Genomic DNA, 16628 nt, shown 5'->3' on the forward strand with positions numbered 1-16628 from the left:
GGTGGGCGGGGCTCACACAGACCACGCCCCTCCCGCCGCAGGGCGGTGCCGCTCTGGCGGTCCGCCCGCCCGCAGGGGGGGCGCTGTGGTGCCGCCGGTGCCTCCCGCCGCCGCCGCAGAGGCTCGGCCGCGGCGAGGCGGGATGGGCAAGAGTTGCAAGGTGGTGGTGTGCGGGCAGGCCTCGGTGGGCAAAACCTCCATCCTGGAGCAGCTGCTCTACGGGAACCATGTGGTCGGTGAGTGCGGCGGCTCCCCCGGGTGTAGCGGGCCCTGGGGTGTCCATGGTCACCCCCACACGCACCGGCCGCGCTGTGCCCGGGCCCCGGCACCGTTCCCATGTGTCCCCCGCCACCCCCCGCAGGCTCGGAGATGATCGAGACGCAGGAGGACATTTACGTGGGCTCCATCGAGACCGACCGCGGCGTGAGGGAGCAGGTGCGCTTCTACGACACGCGGGGGCTGCGCGACGGGCTGGAGCTGCCCAAGCACTGCTTCTCCTGCACCGACGGCTACGTGCTGGTCTACAGCACCGACAGCAAGGAGTCCTTCAAGCGTGTCGAGCTGCTCAAGAAGGAGATCGACAAGTCCAAGGACAAGAAGGAGGTGAGTCCCCACGGGAGAGTGGGATCTGCTCCCCTGGGGCAGGTTGTCACCTTTGGTTTCACAAGATACTGATGGGTCCCTGATGTGTGAGACTCCCAGCAGTAACAGGCTGTCTCCTGGGATGCTCTCTGAGCATACAGGTGCTCAAAAGCTCCTTCTGCTTTGGGGCTGGTTTGGGACACACAGACCCCAGCGGGAGGGGAAGGGAGCACTGAGATCATTGGGTTTCAAAAGGCCTTGACATGGAATCAGTGGCAGAGCCAGGCCCACCACTGAGGGCAGAGCCAGCCAGCCCTGCAGCTCTGTGCTTGGTCGTCAGGGGCCCTTCTCACCCTTTTGGAACAGGTCACCATTGTGGTTTTGGGCAACAAGTGTGACCTGCAGGAGCAGCGGCGTGTGGACCACGATGCAGCCCAGCACTGGGCCAAGGGCGAGAAGGTGAAGCTGTGGGAGGTGTCCGTGGCTGACCGGCGCATGCTGATCGAGCCCTTCATCTACCTGGCCAGCAAGATGACCCAGCCACAGAGCAAGTCTGCCTTTCCCCTGAGCCGCAAGAACAAGGGCAGTGGGTCCATGGATGGATGAGCCTGCTTCCCCTCCCCTTCCTTTGCCACCTCCTCTTCCTCACCTTCCTGCTTCCCTCGCACACACCTCCTGCTGAGTCCTGCCTGGTGCCACGGAGCCTGTGGGAAGCAGGTGGCCAGGAGGAACAGTCATCCCAGGGCTAGGGATGATGGTGGACGAGAGAGGCAGTGGGACAGGAGCCACTGCTCTCCCTGCCCAGCCCCTGCAGCTGTCAGAGGTGCTACAGGAAGGTCAGGATTCACTCAGTGACCCCCTCTGCTCTCAGGTGCAGGCTGGGAGAGTGGAACAGAGGCACAGCACAGGCTGGCTGGAGCAGGGGCATCAGCTCCAACATCTGGAGGGAGCAACTCCCTCTTTTTCTAGTTCCTGATAACATGTGGGCAGGGCCTGTTTGCTGGCCCTGCCTCCAGCCAAGCAGCTCTGCTTGCCCTGCCCCAGCTGGCTCTGTGCTGCTCCCTGGCAGTGTCCACTGCTCCCTTATGCACTGGAATATCCAGACATGCTGCCCCAGGGAATGCCTAGAGCAAGGCAGGTGCTGTTCCTGAGGGCAGGGTGCCTAAATGCACCATTCCAGCCCTCCTCTTCCTGAGTGCAGCCTCAGCCATGAGCTTGGAGGAGATGGGGTTGTGCTTCACCTGCATACCTCGATCCTTGGAGGAGCTGGGACTGTACCTACTCTGCACAGCCCAGGTGCTTTGGGCTGTGGCAGCTCTCACTGCCCACCTGTCACAATGCTGCCTCTTCTCAGAACCACCAAAAAACAAGGCACAGGTGTCCCAGCCATACCCAGCAACACTTGTTCCCTTCAGGTAGTCTGGATGTAGGAAAAGAACTGATTAAAAGCTCCAGTGTGTTTATACTTGTTCCTTTTATTTACCGAGTAACACAATAAAGCGATGAGATTCGGTTATCAAAATATTTTCCTTTTTTTTTTTTTCCCAACAGTTATAGTACATCAAAAAAATATACAATGAACATTACAGGAGGGTACTGGCCAAGTCCCTAGAGTCTGGATATTCCATTTTGGGTTTGGTTTGTTTTGTTTTTCTGGTGTTTTGAATCAAATTTCACATCACTCCAAGGTTATTTACAGAGGGGCACACGTTACCGAGCGCTATGGACTATCCCTACTCCTAGTACAGCATGTGCTAAGTCAAAGGCAGTAAATGCTTTGGATAGCAGGAGGGGATTTGGGGGGATGCCATAACGGGGGGTTCTTATGCAGCTCATTGCAGTATTATTGTCACTAGAAGGAATGGCTTTCACAGGGTTAAAGTGCCAAGAACAGGAGTGCGCCAGGACTCCACTGGTGAGGGGCAAGGAGCAGCCATGGCTCCAGCACAGGCTTTTTGGGACAATGGGGGGGAACAGGCCCACTGGTGCCACGTGGCTCTGCAAGCTGCAGCCCAGCTGCTCCAGGCTCCCCGAGCTTCTGAGGGGCTGGGCACAGCACCAGGGGCTCATGGCACAGGAGGGGACCCACTGTCCTGCTGTGGTGGCTGGACTGGGGGTGACCCTAAGGGCCTGGGAAGGGCACAGTGACACGGGCAGGGGTGGCTGGGGACGTGCCAGCCATGGGCTGCTTGGCACTGGGGAACAGGGACAGCGTCTCTCCTGTCCCCTGGGGCCCCACCAGCACAGGCTCCTGTCCCCTGGGATGTGGGGTCCCTCTGTGAGCCCTGGGCTGTGGGACCATCTCCCTATCCCTGGCAAAGCCGTTTCTGCTGGGAGCCTTGTTTCCCTCACACATCCCACCACTGCTGCAAGACCTTTCCATTGTCTCCACACACGGCTGCTCATTCCTCTCCTGGTGCCCTCTCCCCACTCTCCTCCTTCCCTGAGGAAGGGGTGCCCTGAGCCGGTGAATTCACACCCAGGGGCTCCCTCACTCTCCTGTCCCCGTGGCAGGAGCGCAGTGGTGGCTCCACGGTTGGTGCTGCCCACAGAGCCTGCAGGTGTGAGCTCCTTCCTGCAGCTTTCCTGCCCTTGCCAAGGCTCCAGCCCTGGGAAGCAGATATGTTTCAGCCATCTGAGTCACCCTTTGGCCCCTTCCTGAGCATCGGTGGAGCACGCTGGGCAAAATCCTTCTGAAATCCAGGCGCTGCTTGTGGCCAAGACGTCAGATATGTGTGCTTGTGCGTGTGGATTCCCAGGTGCACTCACCAAGCCGCCTCTTCCCGAGGGCTGGGAGGGAATGGGAGTCACAGCAGAGGTCTGAGCCAGCACTCTGGGCCAGGGATGGGACAGAGCTCAGTGTCATGTTGGTTCTTCTGCTGCCACCACTGCTCCAGCTGCAGCACCAAAGGGAATCGCAGGCGGCCAATGCGATTGGGGTGAGCTGCCCCCTGGATTGCATAGATCAGGGTGGGGTGTTCCTCCAGAGAAAGGTCCTTTTGGGATGCAACTCTATGTACAGCAGCGTGCTGGGCACCCAGAGCGCCGCGGGGACAGTCCCAGACAGGTCACGCTTGGGCTGTCTGAGCACAGTGAAATGCAGGGCTATGGCCTCGGGGTCCCTCCAGAGCCTGGCACTCTGCAGGCTGTGGGTGCACCTGCCCCCTGATTGTCCAGGCTGCTGAGGACACCTTTGATTTTGGGGATCATCAGTAACTTCCTGGAAGCTCCTAACTGGGATGGGATCGGAGGGCTGTGCACGGCAGGTGAGCAGCAGCGTTGCCTTTCACTGGAGAACTGAAAGTGCTTTAGGGACATTCACTCAGCCTCACAGCATCTCCCGGGAGGTAGGGGCAGGGCTGTCCCCACGCTGGGACAGAGACAAGGACGGGTGCCAAGCACAGGGACACCTCCTTGGGGAGCCAGCACTGGCACTCCCGGCCTTGCTGGGCATGAGTGGGGCCCAGCTTGGCCACGTGCCCATCGTGTGCTTCTGGGGCCAGGGCAGGGCCCGTGTGCTTTGGAGGGAGGAGGCGCCGGCCCTGGGGTCAGCTATTGCTCTCGGAGTGAGGATATGGTCAGTGTGGCCGTGCCTGCCACCACGGGGGCTCTTTGGCTGGTGGGACACAGGGAATTGGGACAGGGGGCTGGTGGGTGGCACAGAAACCCCCTGCCAGCACAGGCAGGTGCAGGGCTGGCAAGGGCACAGCCAGCCCAGGCTGAGAGAGAAACTGCCAGCTTCCCACTTGTGCTGGGGTTGTTTCTCCCAGGAAGAGCTGGGCTGAGATTCCCCTCGCAGTTCCCTTCCCACTGGGCTGGCAGGGAGCAGAGGGATGCTCCTTCTCCCAGGGACCAGCCAGCTCCTCTCCTTCCAGTCTGGAAACTGGGAGGGCGATGAAGAAGCAGCCAGCAGGCCAAGGACAGGCAGGCTGCGGCCATGAGATGGTCCTGCTGATTTGGACACTGTCCTCTTCTGTGCACTGCCTGGGCTCATCTGCTGAGCAGGGGCCAGCACAGGCTGGGGGAGCAGTGGGGATGCACAGGGGGCTGGCCAGGCTCTGTCAGGGCACCTCTCTCCAGTGGGAGCCCTCTCCAAGCAAAGGAGAAGCCGGGGTTGATGTCTACCACTACGTTTTCCCACCAGCCAGGAGAGCAGGTGCGAGGAGCGCTGTCCCCAGCCCAGCCCGGTGCACAGACCCCGGCCGGGTCACACTCTAGTAGGGTGCAAAGACGATGGGACCCGGCGTGGGGCGGACGTGAGCCGGCGGCGTTCGGAACAGGGCTGGTCCGAGGATCGGCGCTTGGAACAGCGTGGTGGCAGCCGCCGGTCGCAGGGCCAGGGGTCCGGGCATGGCGCACACGGCGGCGGCGGTCAGCGGGCTCGGCAGGAAACGCGTGGCCAAGGTTTTGGTGAGGTGCTTCTGCAAAGCCAGCTTGGACTGCAGGGAGGGAGGGGGAGACACCGTGAGGTGGAGGGATCACAAGGGAATGAAAGCACTCCCAAGTTATCCAGGAATAGACTCAAAACGCACCACCACAGCTCACTCTCCTTGAGGGGAGAAGCTGAGCTGTGGGGATGTGTCGCAGATATCTTTAATGGAAAATCCTTTCTTTAGGATTTTTCCTCCTGAGAAGCTGAGGCGCCTCAGGAACAAAATGTAAACATTGATTATCTGCTGCTGTGGAATGCAACAGGTAGATTTTTGATTAGCCCATGTTAGATGTTAGTAAGTAATGGCCAAACACAGCTCAGCTGGCTCAGACAGATTGCCGAGCCACAAGCCTTTGTTATCATTCCTTCCTCTTCTATTCTTAGCTAGCCTTCTGATGAAATCCTTTCTTCTATTCTTTTAGTATAGTTTTAATGTAATATATATCATAAAATAATAAATCAAGCCTTCTGAAACATGGAGTCAGATCCTCGTCTCTTCCCTTATCCAAGAACCCCTGTGAACACGGTCACAGTGATGGAAGTCGAGGTTTAAGAGAAGCAGCTCCCATAACTCACTGAAAGGATGGCTGTGAGTGAGGCTCTGTGAGCAAACCAAGTGCCGTGCAGGGAGACAGGTACCTTGAGAATACTCACTGCGAGGGCAGCATTCTTCTGCAGCTTGTTGTAGGGGCTGTACTTGGGCTTGGGTGGCTTCCCTGCCAGCCTGTCTTTGTGCCTCCGGCTGCTCATGTGCTGGGGAGGAAAACAGCAGGATCACTGGGAGCCAGGACAGCCAGGGCACCGTGTGGCTCAGCTCTGTGGGGACACCAGGTACCCACAGGTACCCTGAGTCCCTCCACACCCACACCCAGTGCCCAGGCACTCCCAGGGCATCGTCACCTGCTTGAGCTGGGTCTCGGAGTTGACGTAGATCTCGCACACTTGGCAGTGGAAGGCCTTGTTCTGGATGTTGATGCTGCCCTTGTTCCCGATGCGCTTGGACTTGTGCCCTGCCCGGGAGAGCAGCTTGCCCCGGCCTCGCCGCAGCTGGGTGCCGTGACCCTCCAGCATGGACTTGTGCTTGGCGCCTGCCAGGAGGGGACACTCAGCGAGCCAGCCCCGTGCCAGTGCCACAGCAGCAGGAGCATGGGATATCCAGCAGGAACAGTGCCCTCCAACAGCACCAACCCGTGCCCAGCAGTACTTGCAGGCAGAGGGCACAGAGAGCTGTGGAACCCAGACTTTCACCATTGCTGCACAACCCACTGCCAAACCCTGCCAAAGTGCACGTCGCAGGCAGAGCGGGGATGCTCATGTTCCCAGAGACCCCCCCCTGCACGAGGCAGCTTTGGAGAAGTTGCTATTTGCTATTTCCAGCGTGTGCTGGAGCCTGTCGCCTGTCCCCGGGCGTTAGCACAGTCTGCAGCATCTGAGCCGTGCCCAAGGTCACAGCAGAGCCAGGAATAGCTCAGCAGGGTCACAGCAGGTGGGGAAGGAGGAACCCAAGATCCCTGCACACCTGGGGACAGGGTGCTCCGTCCTGTCCCTGACAAGGGTGCATGGGGAGCGAGTAATTTAAGCCCCCGCTAATTCATTCTGTTTATTAAGGAGCTGTGTGACAGCCACAGAGCAGCGCCAGCCTGCAAATGTTTGTTTGCTTGTTTGTTTATTTGTTTGTTCTTTTTCCCCCAAATCAGCTCCTGAATTTGTAACTGGAGCTGACAAAAGCAAAAGGACACGTCTGCAGCTAAGCCACAGCAGTGTCCTGAGCCAACCCTGCCCACGGCAGCTGCAGTGGGGTGGCAGGAATTGCTCCCCAGTATTTGAAAGGGCCTTCCATTTAAATTTGGGGTGCCCAACTTAAGCATCCTCTAGAGAAAGAGGTGAGCCAGGAGCTGGAACTGCCCACAGACCCCACTGGGGACCCCTGTACCATGGCTGGCACCACCCTGGGGGACCCTCAGCAGCTCCCACAGATGCCCACCCCAAAGGGCTGCCCCACACAGCCCAGGAGTCATTTTAGGCTATGGGTTCCACAGCTCATTGCATTCCCAGGGGTCTTCTCCACAAGCCCAAACCACCAGGCTGCTTTGGGAAGTATTATTCCCGGTTTGGAAGAAGCCCTGGCTATCAGCTTCAAGCTAAATGGAAAAGAAAGTAGCCTCAATCACTTGATTAAAAGTCCTTAATTGAGACGTGAACAATAAGAGTGTTTGACCTGATGAAAATTCACCCTAGAAGGTGCAGCCCTGGTAAAGCCCTATGACTTATCTACGCAAGTCATTTTAATGAATGTTTTTTAATTACAGCAACACTCATTAATGCTCGCTACTTCATTGCAAGGCTGCTTGAGCCACAATAAAGTGGCAGGGGCCCATCCCCCTGTCCCCCTGCCCCCCAAAAATGCCCTTACCGGTGTTGTGAGCCTCCAGCTGGGACAGGGAGTTGACGGTCACCTTGCAGGTGGGACAGTACAGGTGCTGTTTGCTCTTTTTCCCCTCTTTCTCGCTCTCAGGGGCCGAGCTGACGCTGCTGCCTGACTCAGCTGCCTGTGCCTCGGCTGCCTGCGCTGATGAGGAGGCCACACTGGTGGCATCTGAGGTGCCCTCTGACAGCTCGGAGGCTGGTGGGGAGCCCAGAGGGGCGACGCTGCCTGGCAGCTCCACTGGTGACTCCTCAGTGCTGGGCACCAGTGCCAGGCTGCTGCCCTCGCCCTCCGACTCCTGTGGGCTACTGGCATCAGCTGGTGGGACGAAAAGGAAAGGGGGAAAGAGGAAAAGAGAAAGAAATGGGCACAAAGAGAAAGTTCTCTGTGCCTGGACAGGTTTTCTGGATTTCAGGGAGCTCCCCCATCTTCCCCAAGACCATCCCAGAGGTCTGCATGCATCCCCAGGTCTCATTACAGCTGTTACCTCCAGTGCATGCAAACTGAGCTCAGCACCAAACCCTGCTGCTGCCACAGCTCCCACCAGCCCATCCCTGCATGTAGCAGAGCCCTGGGGATGTGTGGGACAGGGCTCACTCCCAGAAACACCAAATTACAGGGAAAACACCCCCTGTTCCAAACCACAGGGAAAACACCCCCTGTTCCCCTGCAGGAGCTCAGGTGGCACCTCTGCCACCCCAAGCCCAGCCTCCTCAGCCCCTCCTGTACCTGTGCTGCCCAGCTCCCCACTGCCCACGGGGCTGGGGGCCAGCTCGGCTGTGCTGTCCTGGCCAGGGGTCCCCGCTGCAGCCCCCACCACCTTCTGCTTGTTCTTCATGGCCTCGATGGCCTTCAGCCTCCGCGCGTGCTTGTGGCCCTTGTAGTGGGCTTCAGCCTGGTTCTGGGGGCAGAGAGGGATGGCTGTGACAGACAGACAGACAGACATACGGACATGGGCAGGGCAGAGGCTCAGAGCCAGGACTGGCCGCTCAGGCAGGTTTCTGGTGCAGCCACCTTACCTGGTGGCACCCAACCCCAGGGTAGGAGCACTGCAAAGGGGGTTGGCAGTGGGGTGCAGAACAGAGGAGGTGTTGGCAGTGGGGTGTAGCACAGAGGGGTGTTAGGAATGAGGTGTAGCACAGAGGAGGTGATGGGAATAAGGTGTAGCATAGAGGGATTTTGGGAGTGGGGTGTAGCACAGTGAGGTTTTGGCACTGGGGTGTAGCACAGAGGGTTTTTTTGGCAGTGAGGTGTAGCACACAAGGGTTTAAGCACTGGGGTGTAGCACAGAGGGGTTTTGGCACTGGGGTGTAGCACAGAGGGTTTTTTTGGCAGTGAGGTGTAGCACAGGGGGTGTTTTGGGAGTGGGGTGTAGCACAGAGAAGGGTGTTGGGAATGAGGTGTAGCACAGGGGTGCGTTGGGAGTGAGGTGGAGCAAAAAGGGGTTTTGTTTAGGCAGTGGGGTGTAGCAGACAGGAGGTGTTGGGAGTGGGGTATAGAACAGAGGGATTTTAGCACTGGGGTGTAGCACAAAGGGGTGTTGGCAGTGGGATGTAGTACAGAGGGGTTTGTAGCAGTGGGTTGTAGCAGAGAGGGATTTTGGTAGTGGGGTGTAGCACAGAGGGGGTGTTGGCAGTGGGGTGTAGCACAAAGGAATTTTTACAGTGGGGTGTAGCACAGAGGAGGTAATGGGAATAAGGTGTAGCACAAAGGGGTGTTTTGGGAGTGGGGTGTAGCACACAAGAGTTTTAGTAGTGAGGTGTAGCACAGAGGGGTTTTTTGGCACTGGGGTGTAGCACAGAGGGGTTTTGGGAGTGGGCTGTAGCACAGAGGAAAAGTTGGGACTGAAGTATAGCACCTCAGAGGGGTTTTTAGTACTGGGATGTAGCACAGAATCCTTCCCCTCCTCTCCCCACCCTGCTCTGACACCAAGATATTGAGGCCAAGGTATCACTCTCCAAGACATCAGCACATTGCTTGCTTGGAGAGATAAGGACCCTGCTCTGATTAAATGCATCAAGTCACTCCTAAAAGCAGCTTTCAGGCAGAATTTTTGACTCCAGAAACCTACAAAGAATTGTTGCTGTAAAAATGAAATAAAGAGATTTTTTGGTGGGGAGGAGACATCACCCAGTGTATCATAAGGGTGTCCAACACATGGTTCATGTCCCCAGCTCCTCTCTCTCAGTGAGCACTGGATAATGAAGCGTGACTCTGATGGATTCGTGTCTGCACCAAACTGATAAAAATGGCCCCAAAAATAATTCCCCTGAACACTGATGTCCTCCCAGCAGGGACAATGCTGCATTGTCCCCCCCAAAACAACCCCGTTTTGGCAATTTATGGAGTGGAACCCCAGTCTGAATCAGACACTGTACCCCTGAGTGGGACAGATTAATTTGCACAGCATTCCTGGGGGCCAGCTGAGGATTCCTGGGCTCAGCAGGGGGAAGCATCCTAGCCCATCCCTCCCCTTCCCTCCCCCTGTGGCTTCCCAAGGGCTGGGAACGGGGCTGGTACGTGGGAAAGCAAAGGGCGAGTCCAAGCGTTGGTGCCTCATTAGCAAAGACAATAAACTGCCCCTGGAAAACAGGGCTGGGTGCAGCCAAAGTAGGTCACAGGCTCCATGCTGGAACACTGTGAGGGCTGTGAGGGTCTGGGGCAGCCAGGGGGACCTGCAGGGACATGGGCAGAGCAGGAATAGGGGCACGGGGAGCACATTGTGGGACTGGCCCTCCTGGCACAGCACCTCTAGCTGGGAAGCAGCCTGAAACAGGGAAGCAATGAAGGGAGCAATGCTTGTCCTGAGCTGCTTGGCTGTGGAGTGGAATCATGAAGCCCAGAACGCGGGACTTTTGCTGTCAGAGCAGCAGCAGCAGCCCCAGGCACTGCAGATCCAGCATGGCAAGGCTGGGGTGGCTCCTCTGCAGGCAGGAGCAGCTCCAGGAGCCCAGATGGGCACCAAGCACTGCAGATCCAGTGGATGGGACTGACCAGGGGATGGATGAGAGTGACCCAGGGATGGATGAGACTGACCCAGAGATGGATGAGACTGACCCAGAGACGGATGCGAGTGACCCAGGGATGGATGAGACTGATCAGGGATGGGTGAGAGTGACCCAGGGGATGGGTGAGAGTGACCCAGGGATGGATGGGACTGACCAGGGATGGATAAGAGTGACCCAGGGATGGGTGAGAGTGATCCAGGGATGGGTGAGACTGACCAGGGGATGGATGAGAGTGACCCAGGGATGGATGAGAGTGGCCCAGAGATGGATGAGAGTGACCCAGGGATGGGTGAGAGTGACCCAGGGGATGGATGAGACTGACCCAGGGGATGGATGGGACTGACCCAGGGGATGGATGGGACTGACCCATTTTTGGGGACACCCCTGGCAGGGGCTGGCCCCGTGTCCCCCCTCACCCCCAGCCTCAGCCCCGTGTGTGGCCCCACTCACAGCAGAGTTGAAGCGCAGGTGGCAGATGTTGCAGGAGATGAATTGCTTCTTCTTGAGCGGGGCGGGCACGCCAAAGGTGTGGCTGATCACTGCCTTCTGCACCGGGTCCATCTGCAAGGGCAGGGAGGGAGGGAGGCAGGGCTGGCTGTGTGTCCTCCTCGGAACCCAGGACATCCCTCTGGCTGCCCTGGAGGACTCCAGACCCTGCCCAGGGGACTCAGAGACCCTGGCACAGAGCCCAAGACCCCTGTGCCTTTGATTGTGACCCATGGAAAAACAATTACCAACCTTTATATGAAGAATTACAAGTCAAAAGAGTTTAAGTAGAATGATAGTGAATTTATCACAAGGTGAAAAATAGATTTTTGGGGTTTTTAGAATGGGGGTTCAGGAGGCAAGATGGAGGAATCTGGGCATGTCCAGCCTTTCTCTTTCTTCTTCTTGGCCTCCATCTTCTGGGTGATGCTGGCACTTTTGGATTGGTTTAGAGTAGAAGCTCGCCGTCTAACATAGGTGATAGGTATTGGGAAGTTATGGTAAATAATGTACACGTAGTTTTTAGTATAAAAAGATAACACCAGTGTGCCTCTGTCTGACCTGCTGAATGGACCTCAGCAGGCCAGAGAAAGAATTTTATAGATAATAAACAAAAACCAATAACTTTGAGAACGAGAATAGAAGAGTTCTGACTCCTTCTTCAATGACCAGGCTGGGAAAAGAGACTCTCTAACGCATCTGGGGGTCACTGTGACCAGCAGAGATTCTGAGGTGTCCTGATGGCTGCCCCAGTGTGGCACCACGATCTGGTGACCCCCAGGGCTGTCACCCTCCCAAGGAGCCCCTGCCAAGGCCACAGAGCTCACAGAGCTGCAAGGAGCAGGGGCTACATCTGCTGAGGAGATGCAGCCATGGAGGCTCCCCTGCACAGGGCAAGGTGCTGTGGGAACACTGGCTCCTGTCCTGCTCAAACCAGGCCTGAATCCATCAAATCCACCAGGCCTGAATCCATCAAATCCACCAGATCTGAATCCATCAAATCCACCAGGTCTGGATCCATCAAATCCACCAGGCCTGAATCCATCAAATCCACCATGCCTGGATCCATCAAATCCACCTGGTCTGAATCCACCAAATCCACCAGGCCTGGATCCAACAAATCTACCATGCCTGGATCCATCAAATCCACCTGGTCTGAATCCATCAAATCCACCTGGCCTGAATCCATCAAGTCCACCAGGCCTGGATCCAACAAATCCACCAGGCCTGGATCCAACAAATCCACCATGCCTGGATCCATCAAATCCACCAGGTCTGAATGTTGGCTGGGGTCTGGCAGAAGGGATGAGACCCCATCTGTACCAGTGCGTGCCCAAGTCCCCTCTCCCCTCACTCAGACATTTGATCCACAGATGACAAATCACCAGTTTCTGTTTGAACCTCACTGGCTCCCGTTGACCCCAACAGGAGCAGAAACCACCAAAACAAGGGACAGAGGTGGCCAAAACAAACACCTGCCCATTCATTCTCCATGTGCTCCTCACCAGAGAGTTGGGATGTCCCCATGCAGTGCCAAAGGCAGAAGCAGGGCCGTGTGTGCCAGCCCACAGGGCACTGAGAGCCCACAGGGGTGCCAGGGCAGGAGGGACACCCAAGATAGAGTGACACCCAAGATACAGGAGGGATACCCAAGATACAGGAGGGATACCCAAGATACAGAGCCCACAGAAGCCCCTCTGGGCTGCCCCACTGCTGCCCAAATGTGCTTTCCACCCTCTCAAACCCAACAATGACAACTCTGGGCACACACAGAACCCCTCAGTGTCCTGCCAGGAGTCTGTCTGTCCTCCAGCCTGCCCAGGGCTGTGGTGAGGCCAAGCCTGTGGCCAGTGCCAGTCCCCAGCCCGTCTGTCTCACCCCAGGGCTCGGCCTCATTCCACAGCCCAAGCACCAAACTGCTTCCAAAAGACATAATTGTTTTTAACAAAATGCATTTATTAAGGAAGAAAACATAAGAATAAGCTCTTTGTCTGAGCGTGGCTCCAATCTATAATGCAAGTATTGTTCCCTAGCCTGTGGCACAGGGAGATTATCTTATCTGAGCCCTGCTGTCAGGAGAGCCAGGGGTTTTCAGTGATCATATTTCTCTGCAAAGCTATTTCACTGCCCAGACAGGTGCATCAGTCTTCGAGGCACATGCCTGGACAACAGCACCATTATCAAGACCCCAAATTCCTTTCCAGGAGTGAGCAGAATGGTAAAAGCAGGTGATTAATGAAGTGCCTGTTTGCTATGAGATTTTACTCACTTATCTGGCATATAAATGAAGAGGCATTTGGGGTTCAGTAGAGACCTGGGGGAAGCTGCAGATGGCCAAGGTGCTGCTCCATGCCTGATAGCAAACATTGCAACGTGCTGCTGGCAGCGCCCCCATGCTGCTGGGATGCTGGGCCTGGACTTATTTTCCAGAGAAACACCAACTTTTCTATTCAGAAAAGAAAAATGGCTCCAACCTTCCCATCAGTTCCAGCTGGTTGTACCCACCAAGCCCTGGCAACTCCCATGGGCTCACCCACACCCTGAGCAGGCTGGGGATCAGAGGAAAGGGAGATGCTGGCACAAGGACACAAATGAGGCCAGGAACTGTCTTGGTCTCATCCCAAACCAGTGAAACCATTGGGACACATCTGAGCTGCATCTGAACAGCCCCAGCACAGGATCTCCTCATCCTCCTCATCCTCCTCATCCTCCTCCTCCTCCTCATCCTCTTCATCCAAGACCCCAAATTCCTTTCCAAGAGTGAGCAGAATGGTAAGAGCAGGTGATTAATGAAGTGCCTGTTTGCCATGAGATTTTACTCACTTTTCTGGCATATAAATGAAGAGGCATTTGAGCCTCAACTACACGGTGGTGGTGGTGCTGAACAGCCCCAGCACAGGGACTCCCCATCCTCCTGGGGTTATGCCAGGGTGGTGGCACCAACCTGAATCTTTCTTGTGCTTGTGCCAAGTCCACCCCGTGGCACAGCAAGGAGCTGTGTCCACCAGAGCACCTGCAACAGGCACAGACTCACACACCAGGGGCTGGGCTGGCCAGCACACTCATTTCTGCTCCTCCTGTCCCAAAGTGAACACAAGCACTGCCTCAAGCTGCCCACCCCATGGGAGCAGCAATGGCCACCACCAATGCCTTGGGGCTGGGGTCCCAGGGGCTTTGCCAGAAGCGCAGCCCAGCTCCAGCCCACACCAAGCATACCTGAGAGCCCTTGTGCTTCTCCCCAAACCCAAACACAAACACCCCTCTGTCCCTCCCTGCCACAGCTCTCTCAGACATGCAAAAGCCCCCCCAGCTTCTGTGAGGGCCACCTACCAGTGCCTGCAGCCAGGGATTGAGGCTCTTCCTGGCAGTTCCCAAAGGAATGGAGCCAGCAGCAGAGGTGGCTTTGGGCACAGCAGTCTTGGGGAATAAGGATCCCAGCTTTATACTCAATTCCCATTGACTCACATTACTTTATTTATCCCTGGATGTTCCTGCTGATATAAATAGCCACCCCTGTGCTGTGGCCACTGAGGTCAGGGCAGGAATTCACAGGGATGCAGCATCCCCTCAGATCCTGTCTGCTGACTGAGTTTGGCCAGGCGCTGCTGGGTGCTGGGGATTTGCAGCATCCCGAGCTGAGGGAAGGAGCAAGGAAAGTGCTGAGAGGGTTTTTTTTTCCCCCCTGGTTGTTGCTCTAAGGGACAGGAGGCAGCCTGGAAGGGTTTTGTTGGCTCTGGAGTAAAACATCTGCTGGGTTCATGGGAGCCCTGTGACCTGCTGGGAGTGTTCTGCTGGGCAGGGCAAGCTCCTGCTCTGCAGGGCACCACTGAGCCCTCACTGCACCTCCAGCCATGCAGGGCATGAAAACAGAACCCCCAGACCCTGCTGCAATGTGGCAGCAACCTCAGAAAAGGGCAGACCCTGACTGCTGCTTCCATCCCTGTCCCCTCAAGTGGAGCCTGACCAGCCTGGCTCAGGCTGCAGGGATGACCCAGCCCCACATCCTGAGGGATGGAAGCTCTGCTCTGGCTCCTCTAGAGCAGCTCAGGCTGCAGGGATGACCCAGCCCCACATCCTGAGGGATGGAAGCTCTGCTCCGGCTCCTCTAGAACAGCTCAGGCTGCAGGGATGTCCCACTTCCTCATCCTCAGGGATGGAGCCTCTCCTCTGGCTCCTCCAGAGCAGCTCAGGCTGCAGGGATGCTCCAGCTCCACATCCTGAGGGATGGAAGCTCTCCTCTGGCTCCTCCAGAGCCTGGCTCAGGCTGCAGGGATGCTCCTGCCTCACATCATGAGGGATGGAGCCTCTCCTCTGTCTCCTCCAGAGCAGCTCAGGCTGCAGGGATGTCCCAGCCCCTCATCCTTTAAGGGATGGAAGCTCTGCTCTGGCTCCTCAGAGCAGCTCAGGCTGCAGGGATGCTCCAGCCCCTCATCCTTTGGGATGAAAGCTCTGCTTGGCTCCTCAGAGCCACCACCCTGGCACATCCTGCACCTCTCCCAGCCTCTTTTGGCCACATCTCCAGCACAGACACCCCCCAAAGGGCAGCTCCTGCCCCTGGACCATCAGCCAGCAGCACACACCAGGCTCAGCTCCGAGCTCAGAGTGGCTCCAGGTCCCCACACGGCAGGGACAGCGTCCCCTGGCATCTCTGTCTGTGTGTGCCCCATCCACACGGAGCACAGCAGCCATCAGCAGGTTCCAGATTCATTTTCCAAATCAGTGATTTTTTTAAAGCAACAGCCGTGGGTGAGGCAGCGGCAGGTGGGAGCCAAGAAGGGAGGACAGCAGGCGTTGGGTCAAGTTCACTCCTGACTCCAGAGACTAAAAAAAGAGCCCAGACAGAAAGCAGGAGCTATAATGGCATCAAAACCCCTCCTGTCCCGTGTTCCAGCTCATTAGCCTGGGGAGAGGCTGGGCTGGGGCTTCAAAAGAGCTTAAAGGACTCAGAGCCCGAATCCATTCAACAGCAACAGGAATCCTGTGCCTGATTTCTGGACTGTCTTTGAGGATCTTGGTGATAATTTGCACCTTCTGAGCACGTTTAAGCTCAAAGCCACTCACTAAAGGCGAGTGAGCAGGGAGGGGGCTCAGGAAAATCCCATTTCCAGGCTGATGAGAGAAAACAATGGGAACTGACTGAACCTCTGAACACCAGCGTGTAGGAGTGCAGGGGGCTAGGATGGTGGGGATGGATGGAGATGGGAGATCTCTGCAGCCAGGTTGTGGAATTTGGGGTTTATTGCAAAGGGCCAAGTGCAGGGCCCTGCTGGGAGCTGCCAGCCACAGCTCAGAGCAGGCTGAGAGAAGAGAGGGGGAGAGAGGGTGAGAGGGTGAGAGAGTAAAAGGGCAAGAGAGTAAAAGGCAAGAGCTAAGAGCGCGAGGTTCCCGTTACAATACAATAAATCTTCTTCTGTGTTGAATATTCTAATTCTCACTAACCAATCTAGTACAAGATACAAATCCTATAGCATTTGCATACAGCCTATAAGAATCACTACATCACCATACTGTGTTACATTTTAAACCCTAAAAACTCCTCTTTGGGCCCTTCTGCCAAGCTGCAGGGTCTGCTCTGACCCTTGGGCCTGTCTGCAAGCAGAGGGTGTTGTTTCACCTTCAGCTGGCCACACCATTGTTTTCCAGTTGTTCAGTAACTGAGGGATCTCAAAGCTTGCTTTCATTTCTATCTCACTTA

General features: G+C 56.5%; 2 protein-coding genes across 4 annotated transcripts in view; one reads left to right on the forward strand and one right to left on the reverse strand.

Moving 5' to 3' along the window:
* The first annotated feature begins 132 nt into the window (after positions 1-132).
* On the forward strand, positions 133-2846 carry NKIRAS2 (NFKB inhibitor interacting Ras like 2). 2 transcript variants are annotated; one of them, XM_054281422.1, is made up of 4 exons: positions 133-236; positions 362-439; positions 537-603; positions 949-1138. In XM_054281422.1, exons 1-4 carry the CDS (start codon positions 143-145, stop codon positions 1043-1045), a joined length of 336 nt encoding a protein of 111 aa, XP_054137397.1. In that variant the 5' UTR covers positions 133-142; the 3' UTR covers positions 1046-1138. The 2 variants fall into 2 exon arrangements, with proteins under 2 accessions (XP_054137397.1, XP_054137396.1); XM_054281421.1 differs by having other exon boundaries at positions 362-603; positions 949-2846.
* Positions 2847-2858: 12 nt separating this feature from the next.
* Positions 2859-16628, reverse strand: part of ZNF385C (zinc finger protein 385C) — a 70396-nt gene continuing 56626 nt past the window's right edge. Inside the window, exons 4-9 of one of the 2 annotated variants that reach the window (XM_054281425.1) lie at positions 10898-11008; positions 8169-8340; positions 7428-7757; positions 5915-6102; positions 5669-5767; positions 2859-5021 (exon numbers count right to left, since the gene is read on the reverse strand). In XM_054281425.1, the coding sequence (XP_054137400.1) occupies positions 4797-5021; positions 5669-5767; positions 5915-6102; positions 7428-7757; positions 8169-8340; positions 10898-11008 (1125 nt within the window). In that variant the 3' untranslated portion in view covers positions 2859-4796. Of the gene's footprint in view, positions 5022-5653; positions 5768-5914; positions 6103-7427; positions 7758-8168; positions 8341-10897; positions 11009-16628 lie in introns of both variants that reach the window. The other variant, XM_054281426.1, reaches the window with a different exon arrangement.

This window comes from Melozone crissalis, unplaced genomic scaffold, assembly GCF_028551555.1.
Source record: "Melozone crissalis strain CALT ecotype California unplaced genomic scaffold, PUWL_Pcris_2 ptg000032l_1, whole genome shotgun sequence".
Lineage (NCBI taxonomy): Eukaryota > Metazoa > Chordata > Aves > Passeriformes > Passerellidae > Melozone > Melozone crissalis.